Source organism: Copadichromis virginalis, linkage group LG11 (genome assembly GCF_057382275.1).
Source record: "Copadichromis virginalis isolate Kocher_CV1m ecotype Utaka linkage group LG11, C_Virginalis_male_GT1.1, whole genome shotgun sequence".
Classification (NCBI taxonomy): Eukaryota; Metazoa; Chordata; class Actinopteri; order Cichliformes; family Cichlidae; genus Copadichromis; species Copadichromis virginalis.
Genome location: NC_140628.1, coordinates 5,980,024 through 5,997,268, shown reverse-complemented (window position 1 = coordinate 5,997,268; position 17,245 = coordinate 5,980,024). Strand labels below are relative to the sequence as shown.

At 43.6% G+C, this 17,245-nt stretch overlaps 1 protein-coding gene across 1 annotated transcript; it reads left to right on the top strand.

The window, feature by feature from the left end:
• The first annotated feature begins 1,834 nt into the window (after window positions 1-1,834).
• LOC146697967 (uncharacterized) lies at window positions 1,835-8,763 on the top strand. Its single transcript, XM_085472776.1, has 6 exons — window positions 1,835-2,614; window positions 2,714-3,010; window positions 3,160-3,776; window positions 3,858-3,935; window positions 4,026-4,206; window positions 8,743-8,763. Exons 1-6 carry the CDS (start codon window positions 1,835-1,837, stop codon window positions 8,761-8,763), a joined length of 1,974 nt encoding a protein of 657 aa, XP_085328902.1.
• The last annotated feature ends 8,482 nt before the right edge of the window (window positions 8,764-17,245 follow it).

The following is a 17,245-nucleotide window of genomic DNA, read 5'->3' as shown; positions in this document are numbered from 1 at the left end:
AAGTTAGCATTCATCCTCCAGCTTCACTGTGTTTATGTTATGCTAACACAGCTGTGTCGCTAGCAATCATGTACCACATCACTATATACCAGCTAGCCCAACTTGAGTAACCCTACAGACAGTGGCGGTCCTAGCCTGTTTGGCGCCCCGGGCAAACACTCCCTCTGGCGTCCCCTTCCCCACACACACACACACACACACAAAACATATTAAGTATTGTACATTAACATAAAACTGTTGTACACACACACGAAGAGAGAGAGAGTATGCATAGTATGCAAACGGCTACCAAACAGCCATCATAATTCAATTCATCCATCCATCCATTCGCTTCCGCTTATCCTTTTCAGGGTCGCGGGGGGCGCTGGAGCCTATCCCAGCTGTCATAGGGCGAGAGGCGGGGTACACCCTGGACAGGTCGCCAGCCTGTCACAGGGCTAACACACAGGGACAGACAATGCATGTCTTTGGACGGTGGGAGGAAGCCGGAGGAGTACCCGGAGGGAACCCACGCAAACACGGGGAGAACATGCAAACTCCACACATGGAGTTGAATTGAACTCAGGACCTTCTTGCTGTGCGGCAACAGTGCTAACCACCGTGCCACCGTGCTGCCCGTAATTCAATTCAATTCAATTCAATTCAATTCAATTTTATTTATATAGCGCCAAATCACAACAAAAGTTGTCTCAAGGCGCTTCATAGATACGATTCGTCATACAATGAGAACAGGACAAATCAACAATTGACAATGACTAATTAATATTAAAATCTGTAACATATTGTATTGTTTGGAGTTTAGTCTGTCACTGTTACTATTTTTACCATTTCTTCTTGGACCAACCCACATAACCCACATAATATCCTTGGGGATTAATAAAGTATTCTGATTCTGATTGTTTTAGGATGACCTGCCATTATCCAATGACACATCTGCTTACCTGCATCTTTTACTCGTTTCTCCTCCTCTTCTCCTCTTTTTTCTAAACTGAGGACCTGAACTTTTCTTGTCCATCTTCCATTGGTTTTAATTTTGCACTCCAGTATGAACACCCATCCCTCAACCCGAGGATCACCACAACATAACCTAATAGACCTACACCTTAGTTCACAGAATTACTTTGTCTAGGGTGCATTTCTGAGATTTCACACAACCCAGGATTCAAATCATGAATACATAATGGTGTTAGGATGCCTGGGTCGTTGACCCAGGGTTTTTGAGTTTATGATATTATTTATATTTTCTAGTTTTTGGTTTCTTTGAGTTCTGTCTTATGGTTTATGTCTCTGTCTTCTTTAGTTGCTCTGTCTCCCCTATCACCTGCATCCCCTTGTCTAGTTCGCGTCTATGTGTATCCTTAGTTCCTATATCCCCGTGTCCAGTCAGTGTTTGTGTCTGCCCTGGTCCCACGTCTCTGTTCCCTCTGTAGTGCCTACATGTGAGGCTGTGTCTTTGTTCAGTCTGTGTTATGTGTTTCCTGTTTTACTTTGAAGGTCTCTGTCTTTTCTCAGTGTGTTCAGTTTACGCTTCTTTGGTCTCGTCAGTTCTGATTTGTCCCAGCTGTGTTTCCCTCCTGTTACTCATTCCCTGATTGCTCCCTCTGTGTATTTAAGCCCTGTGTTTCTCTGTGTCCGTGTCGTGATCTACCGTTTTCTTAGCTGTGTGTTCTGTCATTTCTCCAGTTTAAGTTTGTTTTGAGTTTTTTCAGTTATGTTATATTTTTGAGTACCTAATTAAAGCCTTTTTGAGTTCACGTCCGTCTCCGGAGTCTGCACCTTGGGTCCTATTCCTGCCTGCACACAGCCACACCTAACAGAAGATCACGACCAGAACATGGACCCAGCAGACTCCGTGTGGTATCAGCGACCCGCAGTTTCTGCCTTCCTCAAGGAGATCGTGAGGGAGGAAGCTGAGCATGCCCAGGAGCTCCAGTCACCCTTCTATGGGTCACGTTTGGCTTTGGGAGGGCCCCGCAGCCTCCAAATGGCTACGGCCGAGCCAGTGTCTATGCCTCGGGCGATCAGGTTGAGCACATGCTCCTTCTCTCCAGTCGCTACACCTCCGCCTTCACCCCTGGATTACCAGTCCGACAAGAGAGTTAAGCGGCGGAGGAAGAGAGATTATGTGACACCGGACGTTAGACTCACTCCGCTGCAGTCCTTCGCTCTGTTTTTGGGTCTGCCACGTTCTGAGCTTCACAAACTCTCTGCTTCCTCATCGCAGCCCGGTCCTTTGGAGGATTCGCAGCCCAGTTCGCCACCTCCCACTTCCCGGAGGAGGCGACGCTCACACCGTCACCACTCTTTTTCTGCGGAGCAACTCCCGGTGGTGAGTTGTGATTGCTGTCGTTCCTCGGAGCTGGAAACTAACAATCATATGAACACTGCTAAGACTGAGACTATTAAGACTGTTAGACGTGGTGGTGGTAGGAAGTTAAAAAACGTTTTAGAAGAGTCTGTGTTTGCTGAGCCTGCTCCTTCGCACCATTGTGTTCCTGCTCCCAGGGCAGCTCAGGCCCAGCATTCCCCTGCACCTGTTTCAGTGCTTCAGGTGAGGGAGGCTGAGGTCCAGCTGGTCCCTGCTCAGGTGTCTAGGCTGGCTGAGCCTCTGCCTGTCGCTGCACCCGTACCAGCTCCTCGGGTGGGGACTGCAGCTGCCCAGCCGTTGACTGTGCCTGTCCCGGCTCCCAGGGTGAGGATGACCGGGAACCAGTTAGCTCCTGCACCCGTACCTTCTCCTCGGGTGGGAGTGGCTGGTGTCCGGCAGGTACTTGCACCTGTTTCTGACCTCGCTGGAGGCTCAGGTGAGCCCGTCCAGCAGGTTTCTGTAGGATCCGTAGGCTCAGACAACCTAGTCCAACCATCTGCTAATCCACCACCTCACCCGCCATTGCTGCCATCGTTACAACAGTCAATACAACTTAAACTTCTCTCCATAGCTCAGACATTAGCTCACCTATCGGCTCAGTCACCTGCTCAGTTACCGCCTCAGTTGTTTGCTCAGTCACCTGTCTCCGCTGGAGGGTCCGAGGGGCCCGTTCAGCCACCTGTCTCCGCTGGAGGTCCGAGGGGCCCGTTCAGCCACCTGTCTCCGCTGGAGGGTCCGAGGAACCGCTTCAGCCACCCGTCTCCGCTGGAGGGTCCGAGGAACCGCTTCAGCCACCCGTCTCCGCTGGAGGGTCCGAGGAATCGCTTCAGCCGTCTCTTCCTGCTGGAGGGCCCGAGGAGCCCGTTCAGCCTCACGCCTCGTCAGCGGGAGGGCCCGAGGAGCCTGTTCAGCCTTCTGCCACGTCAGCTGGAGGGCCCGAGGAGCCTGTTCAGCCTTCTGCCACGTCAGCTGGAGGGCCCGAGGAGCCTGTTCAGCCTTCTGCCACGTCAGCTGGAGGGCCTGAGGAGCCTGTTCAGCCGCCATTAGCCTCTGCCTCTGCTACGCCTGGTCCAGCTTCTGCTTCTGCTACGCCTGGTCCGGCTTCGGCCTCAGCTTCTGCAGTTCCGCCTGGTCCGGCCTCAGCTTCTGCAGTTCCGCCTGGTCCGGCCTCAGCTTCTGCAGTTCCGCCTGGTCCTGCCTCCGAGTCTGCAGCTCCGCCTGGTCCGGCCCCGGCCTCTGCAGCTCCGCCTGGTCCGGCCCCGGCCTCTGCAGCTCCGCCTGGTCCAGCTTCGGCCTCAGCCTGGGCTTCGCCTGGTCCGGCCTCAGCCTCTGCAGCTCCGCCTGGTCCAGTCTCCGAGTGTTCAGCTTCGTCTGCTCCTGAGGTCTCCATGCTGTCTGTTCCTGCACGTCTTGCCCGGCCTGCACGTCTTGCCCGGCCTGCACGTCCTGTCCGGCCTGCACGTCTTGCCCGTCCTGTCCGGCCTGCACATCCTGTCCGGCCTGCTCGTCCTGCACGTTCTGTCCGGCCGATGACTGGACGTCGTTGCCGTCATGGACAGCCCCCTGAACTACGCCGCCGTCGGTTCCTCCCGCCCGGCCGACCTCCTGACCTGCTCCGCCGCCGTCGGTTCCTCCCGCCCGGCCGGCCTCCTGATCTGCTCCGTCGCCACCGGTGCCTTCCGCCTGGCTGGCCTCCTGAACTGTTTTCTGGGCTCTTGGACCATCAGCCTCCGGGCCGCCCCCCTGAACTGCCCGGGTTTGGACTGTTGTGCTGTCAGCCTCCGGGTCGGCCCCCTGAACTTTTTGTGAACTGTTTTTCCTGGCCGTCTGCGCCTGTCGTGAGCCTGTTTTTTGTTCTGTTGCTTTCCGGGCTCCGTTGTTTGTTCTTTTTTTTGTTTCTGGCTCCTTGTTTGGTTTTGTTTCGAGCCCTCCATCCTGTTTCCCCCGCCGCCCACCCTGGTTCGGTTGTTTTGTTTTTTTTTTTGGTTTTGATATTTTGGTTTGGGCTGTCTGGAAGCCAGCCCTTAAGGGGGGGGGGGGTACTGTTAGGATGCCTGGGTCGTTGACCCAGGGTTTTTGAGTTTATGATATTATTTATATTTTCTAGTTTTTGGTTTCTTTGAGTTCTGTCTTATGGTTTATGTCTCTGTCTTCTTTAGTTGCTCTGTCTCCCCTATCACCTGCATCCCCTTGTCTAGTTCGCGTCTATGTGTATCCTTAGTTCCTATATCCCCGTGTCCAGTCAGTGTTTGTGTCTGCCCTGGTCCCACGTCTCTGTTCCCTCTGTAGTGCCTACATGTGAGGCTGTGTCTTTGTTCAGTCTGTGTTATGTGTTTCCTGTTTTACTTTGAAGGTCTCTGTCTTTTCTCAGTGTGTTCAGTTTACGCTTCTTTGGTCTCGTCAGTTCTGATTTGTCCCAGCTGTGTTTCCCTCCTGTTACTCATTCCCTGATTGCTCCCTCTGTGTATTTAAGCCCTGTGTTTCTCTGTGTCCGTGTCGTGATCTACCGTTTTCTTAGCTGTGTGTTCTGTCATTTCTCCAGTTTAAGTTTGTTTTGAGTTTTTTCAGTTATGTTATATTTTTGAGTACCTAATTAAAGCCTTTTTGAGTTCACGTCCGTCTCCGGAGTCTGCACCTTGGGTCCTATTCCTGCCTGCACACAGCCACACCTAACAAATGGGCTTGGATTTACAACATTATGAATGAAATGTGCTCTATTTGGAAGCAGCCACCCCCTCCCCTTTCCACGGGTTGTGTGTGAGAGACTTTAAATCATCAAACTGTAAATTTAAACATTTACATTTTTATTGATCCGTTTACCCCTAGTCCTAAAGTGTATATTTATTTTCTTACTCTTCTTATATTTATTGTTTGTTTACTTGCACTGCTGTAACTGGAGCCTCATCGTCTCGTCTCTCTATATACAATAAAGTTTACTTTGACTTCAGCAAGTGCACCGAGGGATCTTCCGCTCACTTTTCGCATATAGAATTTCGAAAAAACATCAGTGCAAATTATGAGTCTGTATCATAATGTCCGCTGTTTTCGTGTTTGTTTTTATTTTGTTTTATTTTGCGAGTTGGTTATTAGATGCTGCTCCAGCCGGTCAGAGAATTATTTACTTGCTCCCAGCAAATGGGCGATAGAAAACCGATCGGTGCGTATGTCATTCCCAATATGCGCTGACTGACGCGATGCCCGTGATGTCGCCCCCCACCACGATGCCGCCCCGGGCAACCGCCTATGTCGCCCATATCTAAAACCGCTACTGCCTACAGAAGTCACTGCTGTTTAGTTTTCTGTCTTAATTTATGTTGGAAGTGGTAGCAGAGCTGGCGTATCATGTTTAGGTGGAAACAAGCAATCTAACTTCTAACTCTGTTAAATGTCATATATTCTGTTTTCATGGATGCCTGGATGTTACACCTGGTAAAGCAGCCGCACTGATCATTTTATTAAAGATGAAAGAATTTAGACAGTTTGTAACTCTCAGTGATGCCACAGAGTTCCTTTGACTTTGGGATCTGAAGGGGAGTTTGGACCTGGAAATGGCTAATGACATCAGAGTTAATGGCCGGATAGCATTTCTATTGCTTAATGCATAATTGTGCTGTGAATATTCATCCTTAATCTGTAAAAAAGCATAAGGTTCAGAAAAATTATAGTAATTACAAAATGGTACATTTCAGGCTAGAATAGCAAAGGGGAACCTGTCAGTAGAGCAACGAAGGAGAAGGAACAGGGATGATCAAAAAAGGAGAGAAAAAATTAACAGCCAGCCTGAGTTGAAGAAAGAGTTTCTCATAAAGGGAAAGATATAGAGTGAAAGAGGGAAAAATAAAGAACATCAGTTATCTGAAAGAAAGAGAAAAAAAAGCAGAAGAGAAGGTTTTGGAAACAAGCACAGAGAGACAAAAGGAGAGAAATTACAGCGGGGTCTTAACACACAACCACAGAGAATCAAGGAGTAGTAGGCAGCTACTTGCTGGTGAACTATTAAGATGTAGAACTTGACATGTGCAAAAACAGAATTGTTATGATGTGTCTTGTGATATTACAAAGGTTGTTAAGGTTTAATGGTCATTTTGAAAGAAATAATATCTTGTTTTCTACCAGAGTGTCACCACCGTCAGTTTATTTTTCTCTTTTGGAGAACCATATAGTTTCCTTCCTTTATCTTCCAATAAAAATACGTAATTTTCTTAATAAATGTGTAATTTGCATGCTGCTTAATATGACTGTTTCTTATACAGATTAAATACAAGCTTCTGAAAATATGTATGACTGTAACTCTAATAATAAAAAGCCAAAACAATCTTACTTTTAAATAATAATAATAATAATGGATTGGATTTATATAGCGCTTTTCAAGGCACCCAAAGCGCTTTACAATACCACTATTCATTCACTCTCACATTCATACACTGGTGGAGGCAAGCTACAGTTGTAGCCACAGCTGCCCTGGGGCAAATGTGGTATAATTACTTTGAAAACATATGTGCATAAACAATAGAATAGAGAAGCTGCTAATAGTCAAAAGAGCTGAAACAACTTAATTTAAAATATATATTTTTGCATTTCTTTGTGTCTGACGGTGTTGACAAAAACCTTGCACTTCTCCAGGAAAAACACAAATTATTAAAAAATGTTACACCTGGAGGATAAGTGCTTAATCTCAGTGTCTGTAGACACAGTAAGAAATCCTTTTGTTTTAACTTGAGAGCCATTTTATACAAAGAGAGAAATCTGAGAGGTCATGTCAGCCACTAGTACTGTAGGCACTTTCACCTGGGGTCACCCATATTTGTGGGCCAGAAATGCAGGTTAGACTGACAGTAGCTTTTCTCATCCCTTCTTTTATTTCAGCTTTGATGGTGAGAAGAGAAATGCAGCCTTTGAGACATCAATGGGGGACAGAAAAATCCATGGCAGGTCACCTATTGGGATTTCAGATGTGGTGCAGTGACTAAAGCTCCCACTCTCCCACCACCCAGAGAGAAGAAAAATCATGACCATTGACAACTTGCAGGTCTTTCATAATGGTGAACATTGTCTAGACACACATTGTTAAAGTGATCAGGATACTAGGAGCCACACCAGATGGTCTAAAGGGAAAAGATACAAACAAACATAAAGCAGGATATTCAGATGAGAAACAATATATAAAATTGTATTTAACAGAACATGTTACACCTCATAAATGCAATGAAAGGACATAGCAAATCTATGCTGAAATAAGTTTTAAGAGGTATCTATCATAAAACTTATTTAATGCTCTTATGCAGTGTGTTCAGGTTTTATTTCTTCTGGGAGAGAAGAACTGCACTGTTCAGTGTTTGTTACATTTGATTCAGGTGTGCCTGCATACTGCAAACTATCATACTGCACAGAGCACAGAAACTTGACTTTTTGGACCATAATAATGTCATTGTAGTTATTTATGGCCTATATTCAATCTTTTGCAATTTCACCAATCTTGTGAAAGATGAGCAGCAAACCTTCACCCAATCAGAATTCCAATTAGCTTATTTAACAAAACTGCTATCAACATTTTGAAAGCATAAAAATATCATTATTTGCTGGGAGATTTGTCCAAGGCAACAAAAAGCAATTTACCATTTATTTACCCACTGTATATGTGATTGTTTTATTTGCTTGAATGACAAAAAGGGTCCCACTGTAACAATTATTTTAATATATATGGATGGATAAGTGGCATGTCCCTATTTTAGTGTAATTACTTGTGGAAATGTGCATTTATTTTAATTCGAGGCACTGTCCGGCAAATCACTTTTACAATACTTTTTCTTTGCATACGATAATCTACAGCATGTAGGCAGGACATTTTCTAAGAGTGGAGGATTGTAGGTATTTACTGCTCCAGTTCTTTGATTTAACAACTCTAAGAGTCCAAGCTCCAAGATGTTGTATATTATTATTATTATTTATGACATTTATGATTGTGGTGTAAAATGTACAAGTAAAAATTGTGTCCTATTGTGTCCTATTTTTGGTATTTCTCACTAGGCACACATGGAATCTCAGGGGAAATGGGGAAAGTTGATCAACCTCAGACGGTCAACTTTCCCCATTTATTAAAGCCATTAACCACAGTCCACTGCATCAGCTGATGGAGGTATGTGTTGGTTCAACGAATGACAAATTCCCTCAAAAAGATTTAATGGATATTGTGTGGTAAATAATTATTTGTTCCCATTTTGAATTTGTACATTTGCTTACTTACAAAGACATGACACAGATCTTCTCGTCGCTGGATGATTATACTACAGACGTTAGTGATTCTCCCAGCTTCCGTGAATCTGTGCTTTAGTATTTTCGTGATTCGTGAGTGACTTCTTTTTCCTGTGCCACAGTTTTCCTTCCTGGACCTGTGACCTCCCTGCAGTGCACGCATGTGTGAGGCTGGGCGTGAAGATGAGAGCGAGTGTGAGAGAGCTTCCCCTTGGTCCCTTGGAGCCTGGATTTCCCCCTCACTGTATATATTGTGCACCAGTGTTGTAAATTAACTGTGTTTGGAGACGTCAACCTGCTCTGCTCTTGAGTCTCTACTCTCAGTTGTGACATGACCGGTCTCTAATTTTTATGGTAGTTTCATTTTAATAGAGAAAGACAGAATATCTGAACGAAATAGGAAAAGAAAAAAATGACTTTGTACTTTGTGGAGAAGCACTTGTTGGCATGCAAATTGCTACTGTAACACATTTCTTGTAGTTACCAATTTACCAAGTTTGTGCAAATCTCAGGAAGGAATTTAGCCAACTTCTTTATAAAAACCTTCACCAAACCATTCATTCCAAAGACTTCTTGAGCAAGAAGAAGCTACATTTGCAGACCCGTCTAAATGATTAAGAAGGCAAATTATTCCAATCTACCATTATTACTAATGGTAGTCTTGGTCACTGTGGTTCCAACTGGCTTCAGCAAGCTCCTTCTGTGTAGGTTTTCATTATCACCCTCACTCATGAGCTGAGATCTTGAATGGGACTCCAGACTAAGGGCGACAGTTGTCACCTTCTCACAAAGCTTCTTGCTGACATACTTTGACAGGTCTTTGGTCTTTAATATGGTTGGAGAGAGGTTGGAATGCAATAAATTGATTCAGTGGATGGATGGGCTTTAAACACATGCACAGTTGAAAATCAGTATCTGTAATTGATTGACTGATTAATTGATTGTGTTACGTGGGCACACATCCAGTGTGTGAGAGCCAGAATTCTGCCAGGGCTGTAGGGTATCAAATACTCTATTTTATTCGATGACATGCAAATAATTTTTCAACTTTCATGGAATGTGTTTTTATTTTTTCTCTGGATTTTTGGTTGATATTCTGTCACTCTCTGTTAAAATGAAATTACCCCCAAAATTAGAGACTGTTCATTTCTTTGTGAGCCAAGTTCAGCAGGGGATCAAATAATTATTTCCCACACTGTATACACCAATTTCACAGTGGCTAATGAAACACTGCTCACTGAACCTCAGTTTTTTTAAGAATTAAAAAAGGGAAGAAAGCCAGTTAATAGCATTGATTTGGAAAAGAATAGCTGTTTGTTGCTGTTGATGAAAATATGAAAAACATGCTGGTAACTATACAGTATCGCTGGGATGATTTATTTAAAATTTACGGTGGTGAATCACTCCTGTGTGTCCAGCATGACCTTTTGTTGCACAGGTTTGAAGTTGCCAGGATACACTTTCTGTTGTGGTTACAAAGAAAGAACAACATCCAATCCTTATATCTCTCTCCCACACATTCGCAAAGCATCTCTTCAGTTCAGTATTTTGCAGTAAAAGCTGTTGAATTCTCCAGCCCATCTCTCCATCAAATCTTCTTTGTTCTGAGGGTGAAAAGGAGCTATTTTTGTTCATCTAGAAAACTTTTTAGCACCAGTTACAGCAATACTTGCTGCACCTTGTTTGATCACCCTTTTCTATGATTGCATACTACAACTACTGTTAAAAAAAGGAGAGCCAAAGGAAGGAGACAATAACTCTACAATAAGGACTATAGTATATATATATATATGTCTCTATGTATTTGAGGCAATTATCACTGATTATCTATACATTTCTCAAAAATCTATTATACATCCCTATTATACATACATTTAACTGAAGTGCACATGGATATCGCTTAGTTAGGTATAGCTTAGTTCGAGTGGATTATGCAACGCGATATCTCAAGTGCAGTGTGCAGCACAGCTGCACACAATTTCTATAAATAGTGTGGCGCAGGCGCTGTTTCTGTCACGGTCTGGCTGGCAGACCGTGGGGATGTGGGGAAAGGAGGACCCAAAACGCAGACTCTGCGATGCAAACAGTGCTCTTTATTTACAGTGAAAAGGCTGTAAATACAATAACTCCCCGTTGCTCCCTCGAACCCCGTGTGCGTGCTTCCCTCCGATATCTGTGCTCGTGCTCCCCGCTGTTGTGTTTCCGCACCCCCGTGCGTGCTGCCTCTCCGGACCACTCCTCCTCCTGTAGGGAAACCAGAGACGCAGCCGTCAACACTAACCCTCGGCGGGCATATACGCACAGCACAGACCTAAGCTAACACACACTGACTTGGTAAGATAACTCAATGATCCCGCGCCGGTGGGAGCTCCAACTCTCTCCTAAGTAGCTCCCCCGATGAGCCCTGATCAACAAAAGGTGTGGCATGAACTTCAGGTGTGGCCAGTCCTTCCGCAGGGCCACACCCCTCAGGCCTGCAGGTGGCTGAGCTCCATCCTCCAGCCACACCCGCAGACATACACACCCATACCCTGCCTATACATATGAGTGGAACACAGACTAACACAGCACAGTGCAGAAAAACACACACATCACCAAAATAATAATAATAATAACAATAACATCAACAGTCAAAACTGCTCACGGACCCCGAGTCCTCCAGAGCTGGGTCCGTGACAGTTTCAGGTCATCTCCCAAGTCAGTATCACGAAAGAGATACTGACTGACATGTTATGTCTTGCACAGGGATCTGTATGAATTATTTGGCATTAAATCTATTTGGATTTTCAGATGGAGCCTGGTGTGACGGTGGAGTCCAAGGAAAAGACAGCCTTCTCCACTCCGTATGGTTTGTGCCAATTTGTCACACTTCCGTTCGTCTTGTTTGAAGCCTGTGCCACTTTCCAGTGCCTCATGAACTGGGTGCTGCGGCCGCTCACTGCATATGCTGCCACCTACCTGGAGGATGTGGTCATCCACAATAACATGTGCATGTGCAGCGGATGGCCGCGGTCGTGGAATGCCTGAGGCAGGTGAGGCTCACGGCCAACCCAAAGAAGTCTGCAGTTAGGCTACGTTCACACTGCAGGCGAAAGCGCATCAAATCCGATTTTTTTGACCCTATGCGACCCATATCCGATCATGCTATGACAGTGTGAACGGCGCAAATCCGATATTTTCAAATCCGATCTGGGTCACTTTCGTATGTGGTACTGAATCCGATACATATCCGATGTATTAGAAAGCGACTGCTGTTTGAACGGTCAAGTCGCATTAAATCCGCCTTTTACGTCACCGACACAAGACTGAAGCCAATTATCAGCGCCAGAGAAGCGCCCGAGAAGACATCGCGAACGCTTCCTGGCCATCCAGTGTAGATGTAAGTGAAACTGTTGGGAAGACAACGTAAACATTTTATTTGTACTGTATAATCTGCAGATTCTGACAGAAATCTGCAGCTATCCTTTGAAGCACCGCTCCTCTCTTAAACAGCAATAAGGATCATTATTAGGTTATTTACATTATTATGTAAATAACAAAATAACTTAAAGCAAAAATTGGGAAACATGAAGTCCGAAGTCTTTATATTAAGGGCCATCTGTCAAACAATACTGTTTGCTCTGGGTCTAAACAGAGCGCGTTGTGTGTGACATCTTCTTTTGCGCATGCGGGCCGCTTTGAGCGTTCACACTAGAGCGCGTTTGCTGTCGCATTTTATTTGTAGTGTGAACGAGCAGACAAAAAAATCGGATTTGATCAAAAAATCGGAATTGAGTATTAAGACCTGCAGTGTGAACGTAGCCTTAGATGGAGAGAGGTATGGTATCTGGAGTACCACTTGGGGGGTGGTACAGGTGTGTGCACAGGCCACCATTGTTTCGTGCCCGCGCCCCAAGTAGGAAGTAGGTTTGGCCAGATGTGGCCCCGGCAGGGCCTCCTGGTGGGGGTATATGGCGGAGGGTGTTCATTGTTCTGATGTTAGCACTCAAACTGCTGTAGACATCATTCATTCATAATGCCTATATTCTAATGGCCCTGCTTCACCTCAGGTTGGATTTCTCCTCTTATTATTTGATAGTAGTGATGCTAATTCATTTTGAATTATCCCAGAGAATTCCTCACTTTCTCCTGTGCCACCTCACCTTCTGCCACTCACTTCTTGTCAGGCCCTCATCTCTAGAACAAGCTGTCTTTTAATTGCTTCATATTTTTCAATTTTCTTTAATGAAAATGACAATTCTGGGCAATGGGAGGAAATTATATTTGAGCAATAAATGGCTGACTCTTAAGACCTGCCCCTATCTCCAGCTCACTCCCCTACTGCTGTCCACTCTACACAAAGCCTCTGATGGAGCATCTGCAAAGATGGATTTAGCATCAGTGATAATTTTCCTAATTAAACCACACAATATTAAATTAGGAGCTGGTGTAGTTTAATTAGAGTTTCTTCTTCTCCTCTCTCTCCTCCCCCTGCTCCACTTCTCTTTCAGTCTCTCACTCTCATCTTGATAAGGTATGAGTTGGGCATGGGGGATTGCAGAGTCATCTGTTGAAAGAAGGGAATATCTCTGTAATGAATGTTGACCAAATGTGTTCACAGTTTCGTCCCGTTGTCTCTTCATTCCTCCTTGATGTCTCTGTCACCGCTGTAGAGCCAAAAGCTTTTATCTCAGAAACAGGGCATTTCAGGGGGTTAACAACAAAGCCAAGATCAGTTTAATCCTTTAGAAATTGTGCTGCATGTTTACAAAAAAGAAATAAATAATAACAACATACTAATGAATGATTGTTTACATACCACAAAATAACAGCTCAGCTATTCTCAAACTTGAGGATTCAAAACACAGACAAACATGTTTAGGTTAAGTAAATTACTACACAACTGAAGCTGTAAAACAACTTTTCAATATATATACATGTGTTTCACAAGGTTTCCCTGTTAGAACCATAATGTCTGTTTCTTTCACCCTCTAGCTGATAGTGGTACAAACTCAAGAGGCTACAAAGTATTTTAAAGTGGAAGTTTATTGCCTTTTATTGAGTGTGTGTTTGCTTCATGCAAAAAAAAAAGTTTTGATTGTGAATTGTACATGTGACTACATACTGCGCACTGGCTATATCTACTTAATGAATAATAAACTGTTCTGCATGTTCAAATAAAAATACAAAAGCACTTTGTTCATGTCCATTTTTGGACTTCACAAGGAACTGAAATTGATTACGTGTGTAATTGAGTGTTGAATATGGCCCCAAACGTATAGATCTTCTCTAGGTTTTCAATATATATACAATGATAAAGACAACTTAGTTTTTGTTTAGTTTTCCTCTAAACTCAATAATCATTTAAAAGGTCATCCCCTAGATCTTCCCACTACCTTTGGGATTCTTTTGTTTCCTACTCCTACAGTAAGTTGCAAAGTTTTCTTTGTCCATTTTAAATCTTTTAAACTGAAATTAAAGAACAAAGGTTGACTAACCTCTGAAGCCCATTTCACCATTTCTATAAAAACAGATCTGCTCAACAACTTATGATCACTGTCATATATTTGCAGAATCCAGGCAAAACGGAATGTCAGAAGAAAATTGTATATAGCTTCATGAAATGTGTTCTTTTATTGATCACTAAGCAAATGTCTACGTGACTTTTGACATGAACGCTTGTGTGATAAACAACTAATAGCTTCCTCTTTCTCTAAGAACATGCAGACTTAGAAAAGGGGAACCTCAGCTCTGAGTTCTTAGAATAACTCTGTTATCTTTGTACACACACACACACAGACACAAGCTTGTATAAATAAAGAACGCAGACAGTGATACAGCGCAAGTCTGGAGTACGAGCGCTCTATGACCATCCTCGCGAGTAAAGACAACTGCAGTGTTTGTGTTTTCTAACTCAGGTGTCTCAGCTGAAGAACTGCGGGGTGATTTTTAGAAATCCCCAGTCACGGAATCTGCAACAGTCCCTTTTTCCCTGTTTAAGATTCAAGGCGACTTGTCTGTGTAACCTAAATAAAGGTATACATTACAATACTATTTCCTTACTATTCAGTTTTTTGTAGCTCCAGTGTCTAATGGCTACTTTCTAGTTCTAGTTCTAGCAATTTGTAAATTGCTTATTTGTTTCTTAATAAGTAATTTGGAAATTTCAAAAGTAAGTTTTCTAACATTTTGCTTTCCTCAAATCCCCACAATTCACAGTGCTAACTGCTAATTATCTGCAAGCCATTGGCTTCTATACCTAGCACAATGTGCTTTAGAGCCCTTTCCCTGGAAAACAGCTCCCTGTTTAATTTTTTAAAAACTGGAATGCCAAAAATAATTAGTTTAAACGTTCTTTAAAAGCAGAGGGTGCTATGGTTCCTAGTTGCCATCAGTGACAACGCTTCTTTGTTTTGTTCTCTTTTCTCCCCCTTCAGTCTTTCCCTGTTTGCGTGTTTGCATTTGTTCGCCAGTGCTTGGCTAGTCTATTTACCTGTTTCTTCTGGTTTCCTGGTTGGACCCTGGTTGTAATCCTACCCTGCAACCTTTTGGGTAGCCTGATGTGCACCTCCTGAGAAATGTAGGAACATCAGCTCGATGCATACCACAATGACTTAAATGCCAAGGAAAGTTGCGGTGTAGGGATAAAAGGACTTTGCAGTTATTACGTAAGTTAGGACATAGATGTCCTGCTAAGTCTAAATCAAGATTTAGCTGTCCCAGGTTTCTGCATGTTCTTTGTTCACCTCTGCACCACATCGATTTCTCAGGTGGTGCTCCATCATGTCACTGTGACAAATATTCATTATTATGTCATTGTGACAGTGACATCATGATTAGACTTAGGAAAAAACAAATGGATCACCTATAGCAGCAACCTCTGGAGCTGAAAAATAACTGCCTACCATCAGTTGTTCTGGTAGCCAATTGAGTCTGACTCCAAAAGTGAGTCAATACAAAGGTTTCCATGCTAAGTAGTCTGACACGCGTTGGAACTTTTTCGATGCTACGTGTCACTGTATAGTGATGTTATACACGTACCTGTGTATCTCAGCATCCTCATCGATTGGCTAACGCCTGTGTGCCGCTGATCTGCTATCTAGCAGCCAAACAGCTGTTAGCTCAGCCTGGCTAAAGGCATTTCAGTAGGCAACGATGACATCAAACAAACCTAATGGGAGTATATTGAGCAATCTAAGACCACTGACTAGCATCAACAGCACTATTTTCTCCATACCTTCCCAACAGAACATCTGTCAGTGCCTGAATGGCTGTTAACAACATCAGTAATAACGCACTACTAAACCATGATATCATTAGTAACAGGAACATTGACTTTGTTTGCCTAGCAGAGATTATGATTGTCAAAAGAGTAGATACTCAGATATTAATCAATACTAAAAATTTATCACAAATAAAGATACTACTTTGCAGCAGTATCAATACCAACAGTGCTGTCTTTGCCCCATCCAGCTGACACACAACTTCACACAGCACCCACCGCAGCACACAGCTCATCCCTCCCCAGCTAAAGTAGTGAATGTTCATTGCGCTGAACGACTCCTTAGGAATGATTTTAAAAAGGTAAGTAAAGCTCCTGTTTCAACAGCATTGACGTAATAAACAGTTATCATAACCTAGTTAGCTTACCATAAGCTAGCTTAACATTAACGTAAGCTTTTTAAATATTTGCCATCTGTTTTAATAAAAATAATGGATAGCACACTGTATTTAGATATTAATAATTACTATTTAATTAATAATTGTTAATTATTCCATGCTGAATGAGTCGTGAATGGAATATTAAACCATAACAGAGTAGATTACCTTCAGATGGAGAACTGGCTATTGCGGGCTGTGCTGAGCAGCGGCGAAACCATATCTGAACTGAGCAGTGAGTTTTGAGTGTGAAGAACTAATCTGAGAAATCAAAGAGTGAACTCTTGAGCAGAGCAGACAAAGAATATGGCCTAAAGAGAGAGCTGAGGAAGTGACAAGCTGCAGGCTGAGGTGAAACCGTGTGAATGGTGGATCAGAGAGAGGCTGCTGTAATAAGATAATAAACTTTAACTTTTCTGCTTTTACAATAATTGATTAAAATGTGTTCTCAAATTTTTTTTATTTCCCCTTCCATAAATATCACACTTTATGCAAAGATGTTGTATTTTTCCATAACACTTCTAATGGTTAGAGGTTAGGTATTGTAAAACTTCTCCATAGTATTAAAAATTATATCAAGTTTCAAGTAATTTCCTGGGTATCAGTACTGAGTTTGAGATACTTGTCAACAGTGGTGGAGCGGGGGGGGTGGCTTACTGGGCTTAAGCCCGGGTTGTTTTTTCAGAAGCCCGGGGTCTTTTGGAGTGTAATTTTTTCATAGTTAGCTGCCTGGCTGACAACTGTATGAAACAAAAAACTACACACAATATTCGAAGCACATAGTGCACACTGTGGGAATTTATGACTGTGCGTAAATCCCCCCCAATATTGGTATGATCCGAGCTCAGACACTAAGCGACTGAGCGAGGGGGAGCTGCTGCCTGCGAGTGCGGTGTTGGAGAAGCGCAGACAGAGGAGAACTGAAGTTTTACCAGGTACCAAAGCAAATCATTTGTACTGTACAAATAATGTAAATATGACGGTGTA